Consider the following 6,948-nt stretch of genomic DNA (forward strand, 5'->3'; position numbering starts at 1 on the left):
GTTACAAATCGAAGTGGCGAATCCGACAAACTAGATTACAAATTGGCATGGTCTTAAGTATTTTTTAAAATCATGTATCAATAAAATGATAAAATCATATTGATACTGTCAATTTATAACATTGAACGCATCAGTGTGCTCTCGGCTATGCTTTGAAGATCATCTGAAATTCAAAGGTTTCTTCATGCTTTAATACTTGGACGTTTTATCTCACGTGATTTAGAACGACAGCTACATTTCATATAATTAACAAATTATAAAGGATCCCCCTAATGGAAGCCATTCCATATCCCTATTGACCAAACAATTTTTGTTAAACAAATGCGAAACGTATTGAGATAAACATAAAACTTACTTTTAAAGACCTGCATGTGCTTCTCATAGCTCTTGGTTATGGTCATACTGATCCACATGTAAATTTTAGTTCACGTATGAGCATACATGCCAACTTTTAAAAATCCCCATGGGGGATTTTGCGCACGACGACCTTTTTTCAAAGCTCAAAATTCACGACATTTTAGCATGAAAATAAATATTTGTCCTTTCAAATAAAATATCAATCAAATCATTGTTAATGTATCATATATTAACACAACATCAAATGTGTTTGACCATTAACTATATAAAAAAAACGTTGAAAGATATACATTAATATTTTATTAAAATCATCTATTCAGCAAAAAATCTTCTCCAACAAGTCACATACATAATATCAAATAATATTTAAGGTTGCATCCTTTTACACCATACAATAAACATTGGCCGGTCTATATATCAAAATTTAAATTAAAGCACATGCATTTAGGTACGACTGCAAAGGCGATCTTGCTTGTCTGTAAACATGGGCTTGCAGAGACTGGTGGAATAATCTGCATTGCAACCAAAAAAGGAGTGATCTGCCCTGCTATGAAGTTTGCGAACAAAATCTTTGCACCCATGACATCTGAAATAATTACCAGGAAAAAAAAAACACATCAAAATATTCCGTTTTACTTGTAAATTAAGGCTACTTGCTAAATAAAAAATTCAATACAGACTTGTGCGAATTATGCATCACAAAGTATATTTAATGAATACTACACTATATAGACTATATAAAACATCGCTATAGACAGATAGATTTGGATAGCCTATATTATTATAGTTGGAAAAAATATATACTTGACGTACCTTATTGCAAATTTTGGATGCTGTCAGCGAGAGGCGGAATGTCCGATTGTTTGGTGGTGACACTAGCATCGTTGTCATTCACGTTTGTGTAAAGGATAGGTCAATTTGAAATCCGTCTTCCCGATTAATTACAATCAAAACATGCTTCGCACTGTCCAATAAACACCCCGACACAGGCAGACCAACCCGACACCATGCGACACAGGTAAACAGCAATGGCTGACTATTGTCCCGATTTCTGATTGGCCAGTTCAGAAATGACGCGGGATTTCCAATTCTGGTCACGAGATTTCACGATTATCCCGCTTTCAAACTCGTTTTCAATCGTGAAATCGGAAATTTTGGTCGGAAAAAATTTCAAATCGGGATTTTAGGGTAATTTTGCTTTCCCGATCGGGAAAGCGGGACCATAGGGTAAAATCGGGAAGATCCCACCTAAATTGGGAAAGTTGGCATGTATGTATGAGTTGTATCTCATTATTCTCGCATATGTCAAAATACTGGTTCTACCTATTTTCGCTTTCTCTCACTGGAGGGCAGCACTGTACCTTGTCAGTGGTCATGCGTCTGAACATTATTTTTGGAGGATCTATAATTTTGCAAGAGCCGTCAGAAAGTATTAATTTTAACGTTTAAACGAGAATTTTCAACTTTAGAAATGTATCTAAATGGCAAAGTTCATACCTTCAGTAATGCAACAAAATTTTAGAAAGCTCTTAGGAAAGTTGTCATTTTTGTGATTTTTGGGCAAAATGAGCTGTATTATCTCTTTGAAGAACCGTGAGCAGTAAAATCTCAAGAAGTTAAAAACAATTGTGAATAACAAAGAAAAGAGTGTGGTCAACGTTTAGTTTAAGTCAAACTTCAAGGTCAAGATTGCAGAGTCAAAGACCATGGTGTAAAATGAAAGGTTCTGTCAGAAGGAATCTATATACAAAATCTAAAGGCCGCACTTTAAATAGTTCAGGAGATACTGTGTAAGTTTGGGTTTCTTTTAAAAAAATCAAACTCTAAGGTTTAGGTCACAAGATTGAAATCTCTGGTAACGTCAGGAAAGTCTTTTAACATAGAATGTCGATATATGACATATGAGAGCCATAACTCACAATTCAAAAGTTAGTAGCAATGTTAAAGTAGGGGGTAGATATACAGGACAGGACAATATGCCTCCCCCTCCCCAGCTATAGTCGCAGGGGTATAAAACACTTGACTCCACACACCTGTTACACTTGAAAATGAATTGTTTAAGTGAATTACCTGCACTATCTGAACGTGTTTGCATATTAACATGACTAATCATGACCCTGCTGTTTTTTAGATGAAGAATTTCAAAAACATTTCCCCCATACATCCCCGTAAAAATTTGTGTCCATTATTGTGGTTCACCCCTCATCCTTCCCCGAGGACAACATTGTGAACAAACTTGAATCTTCACTACCTGGGGATGCTTGCATATTGATATGATTAATTATGACCTTCTCGTTCTTGTGAAGATTTTTTCCTTTATATCTCCATGTAAAACTTTGACCCCCTGATGAGGTCCTACCCAAACCCAGAGAGTCCATGGTTTTAAGAAACTTTTATCTATACTATATCAAGAAACTTTTACATCAATCTCATTTTTTCTGGCCCAGTGGTTCTTGAGAGGAGTTTAAATGACCCACCCTATTTTTGCCTTTTCTTGATTATTTTCCCTTTGACCCTTCATTTGAACAAATGGTACCGCTGTGGTGGTCTAGAGATTAGAGTGCACACCCCGCATGCGAAAGGACGGGGTTCGAATCCTGGGCACAACAGACCTAAGTTGTTAAAACAGGTAGTGACAGTTCCATCGTCAAACGCTCGGCATCAGGTGTGAATGTCAAAGGTCCTCAGAGATGACCTTAAAAACGGATGTCCCGTGTCACAGTAGATGTGGCACGCTAAAGAACCCTCACTGCTCAATGGCCGTAAGTGCCGAGTATAGGTCTAAATTAAAATGTTAAACAAGATACAATCAATCAGTCAATCATTTCAACAAACATGAATTCCCTTTACCTAAGGATGAAATGGTACCAGTTTTGATTGGATTTGGCCAAGTGGTTGTGGAGAAGATTAATGTAAAAAGTCAATAACAACAGATAGATTTCAATTGGAAAAGCTCACTTTGTATTGTGGATATTGGCCTGGATAGTTTTGTGTGTTTAGAGCACCTGACTATTGCATATGTAATACAGGGGTGTCGGGTTTGATTTCCGGTCCAGTCAAACCATGGTTATTGGTTTGGATAGCTCAGTGGTTAGAGCACCTGACTAGTAATACAGGGGTCTCGGGTCCAATTCCCAGTCCAGTCATATCATGGGAACGAAGGGCCTTGGATTCGATTTCCGGTTCAGCCATATCTTCTTTTCCTTCCCATTACATCTATATATCACAAACTATCCTTGACAATTCAGTTTGATATGATTACACTTTGTTTATTTTGTAGGAGGGTGGAGATTTAGATAAGTGGTGTGATGTTATTGATGGTCAACAGAAGACTGTGACCTTGAATCTGAAGATCTGTGATGAAGACTGGACATTTGGGGTCACTCTCTGTTACAGTACTACAAATCTAAGTAAGTACTCAGTAATAATGTAAGACTGAACTCTGTATCATGTTTATCTAATATATACATTGTAAAATCAAACACATATTGAATTAATTCACAAACAAAATAATGTTCTGTTAAACTCACAAACACAAATACATGTTACACATCACAAACAGAGGACTGTAATGTACACAGGGCTGTAATTAACATAGGACTGTAATTAACACAGGGATGTAATTAACAAGTAGAAGGAATTAACACTGTTCTGTAAATTACACTGTTGGTAGATGCAATTAACACTGTGCTGGTAGATGTAATTAACACTGTGTTGGTAGATGTAATTAACACTGTGTTGGTAGATGTAATTAACACTGTAGAGATGTGTAAATAACGCTGTGTTTATAGATATTGGATTTTCTTCACTTTAACAGTGAACCACTCAGCCACAAAGAGGTTGTCTCTGATGTCCACACATAAACCCCATGGAGACTCTAAATCACAGTGAATGTAACGGAGGAACTGTCCGTCCTGATCTAGGATGTGGATACGGTTATTCCAACAGTCTGCTGTCAGGATGTGACTCTGGCTGTCTGCTGTCAGGATGTGACTCTGGCTGTCTGTAGTGATGCCGAATGGTTTAAATGATTGCTTGGTATTAGAGGGATGACCAGTGTATCTAAATCGGAGTTTTCCTGACTGATTGACCACCACTACTGCACTAGCTCCACAGTCAGCCACACAGATATCCAGGTTCTTGTTCTCACTGAGGCATTTAAAGATATAACCACCAGATGAGTAGAGAGGACGACCCTGATCATCAAACTGAATGCTTTGTTTCTCTGTGGAGCCGGAATAACGCACGACTTTGGATTGTTTTCTATCATCACTGTCCATGATAACCAGGAGATCGTTATCCGCGGTACAGCAGACACCGCGAGGTACCCACCCCTGTAGTGTGATCACGGTCTGTATCTGTTTATTCTTAATTAAGTTCACGGTGTTATTACTAATGTCAGTATAAACAAGATCTCCGTCCCGTGTCACTGCTATGTCCTGTGGTTGTTTCCCTGACTTGGTTTGTATTGATGTCAGTAGTTTACTCTGGAGGTTGAGCAGCTTCATGGTTTCGTTCTCCCCGCCTGTCCAGACTTGATCTTCACTCAGACAGCTAACACTGTGTAGTCCTAATCCATACCCAGTGTCTATGGTGGCGGTGACGCGCGGTTCATCAAGCAGTGGTTTGACTGGAGGAGACGATACAGCTTCTGCTGACTTCATTGTGTCGCCTTGTTCTTTTGTAATGGACAATGAGGACACAGAACCAACCATTTTATTGAGCTGATCTTTGTTTATTTTCTGAGCAGAAAAACTCGGTAATGTAACTCGGACTTTAGGCGGTAATGTTCTGAATTCGGAATTCCTAGATTTGTAAGTAGAGGTTAAGGAGACGTCATTTGATTTTAGCATTGATTTCAAGTCGGACATGATCTGTTTGAGTTCCGCCATTTTCTGTGTGATTTCATCTGTATTTTTATTTAGCGCGTCCAGATGTTTAGTTTTCATCTCCGCAATGACGGATTTCCGCTGGTTGACAATGGCGGTGACCTCCCGGTGTAAGGCTTCTCCTTGTTCATCGGCATCTGTCGTCAGTTTCCCGTATTTCGTTTCTAACTCGGATTTCTCTGTTTGGACATCGGACGCCATTTCTTCATATCGGGGGTAAATTCTTGTCTCCAGTTCTTCTAAATCTTTTTGTAAACTTTCTGCTTTAGCGTTGAGTTTTTCCAGAACATCTGATATATCGTGACCTTTGTGTTTACCTGAAGTGACGCAGGTAATACAGACAGGAATGTCGCATTTTTCACAGTACATTTCACATTGTTTATCGGCGTGGTCTGGACATTTTGGGTAGTTAGGAGTAGACTTTCTGTGTAAAAATGGCACGACTTTGTGTCTTTTAGACGAGTCTGAGACATGCTTCCCTGCACAGTTAACACAGAGATTTATATTACAAAGTTCACAGTGACTCTGTAGGGGGAAAGCTTCACAGAGGTCACACAGTAGGACTTCCTGAGCACTGCGCCGGGGATGCATTTCTGATATCGGGATAACACGAGAAGTTTACTGTTAAATAAATAAAAACGGAATTTCATTTAAAGATTTTGACAGATTACAACAATTAACGAAATAGAATTATAGTATGATATAAAACACAGCGGTCATTACTAACATAATAATTCTGTCTCACCTGAAAATCCAAAATGGCCTCCCTGTTCTTTCGGCCTTCCGTCTAGTCCTGAGCATTAAATACCTGTGCGGCGTATGTCAGCCTGTATACACTATCTACGTGTTATCGCTTGAGTAAATATATAGTTTTAAAGTTTGCTTTGACCTAGTTTATGTTGGGTAGTTTTGCTAATATTTACGTCAGACGTAAAGATTTCCTTTCATTAAAAAATTGGAATCTGCAAACAATGTATAAATATAACATCTTTGATTATATCCCTTTTTATGTTGAATTCGGCCTTTTTATACAAATAGAATCATATTTATTGTTAAAAAACGGTTAACAATATTCATTGGGGGGGGGGGGGGGGGATTTCATGCAGCAGACCTCCGTGTTTGGTACTAAATAGTAAATACATATTTGTGTTTTGATATACTTTTTTCTGTTGTAGAATGAGTTGAGTGGAATAATGGACCTCCAGATGTCTATGTACACGTGTATGAATAAACTCTGTTGTGCTCGCGCATGCAGCTTATCCAATATTATGCGTTTGAGTTTTATTTGCTTAATATTTTAGGATTTGTTGAATTAGTACAGGGGCGGATCCCGGAAGTTTTGAAAGTGGGGAGTCTAGCTACCATTAATTTTGGTTTTGAAAGGAAGGAGGGGTCCACCCTCAAAATGCGTTATTTAATAGTCTTTTGACGAAGGGGGGGGGGGGGGGGGTCCAACTCCAGGCCTCCCGCTTGATCCGGCACTGTACATAGTGAATTACAACTCTCAGGCCCCCCTCTTTTCGTCAGATACAAATATCCCACTACACAAAAATTTTATTGAATGACTGGTTAATACACTTCTTATGAAGTATGGTTTCACCATCGAAAGAGTGATAGAAGCTTTCAATTTTATATTAAATTTTTGTGATATTTCCCGGAATGATGAAAAAGGTGTTTTGTTTGCAAATAAGAGATTCTTGAG

General features: G+C 38.3%; 1 protein-coding gene and 1 long non-coding RNA gene across 2 annotated transcripts; both read right to left on the reverse strand.

The window, feature by feature from the left end:
- Positions 1-642: 642 nt before the first annotated feature.
- On the reverse strand, positions 643-1,314 carry LOC130050888 (uncharacterized). The gene is made up of 2 exons (XR_008799268.1): positions 1,171-1,314; positions 643-943 (listed from the first exon to the last, which is right to left on the reverse strand). It is a non-coding gene; the product is annotated as an uncharacterized LOC130050888 (long non-coding RNA).
- A 2,483-nt stretch (positions 1,315-3,797) lies between these two features.
- On the reverse strand, positions 3,798-5,837 carry LOC125664432 (E3 ubiquitin-protein ligase TRIM71-like). The gene has a single exon (XM_056151141.1). The coding sequence runs from the start codon at positions 5,835-5,837 to the stop codon at positions 4,143-4,145; it is 1,695 nt and encodes a 564-aa protein (XP_056007116.1). The 3' UTR covers positions 3,798-4,142.
- Between the last annotated feature and the right edge of the window lie 1,111 nt (positions 5,838-6,948).

This window comes from Ostrea edulis, chromosome 1 (genome assembly GCF_947568905.1).
Source record: "Ostrea edulis chromosome 1, xbOstEdul1.1, whole genome shotgun sequence".
NCBI lineage: Eukaryota > Metazoa > Mollusca > Bivalvia > Ostreida > Ostreidae > Ostrea > Ostrea edulis.

Excerpts from the sequence above, each read along its gene's own strand:
- LOC125664432 (XM_056151141.1), bottom strand. The coding sequence starts at position 5,837 with ATGCATCCCCGGCGCAGTGCTCAGGAAGTCCTACTGTGTGACCTCTGT.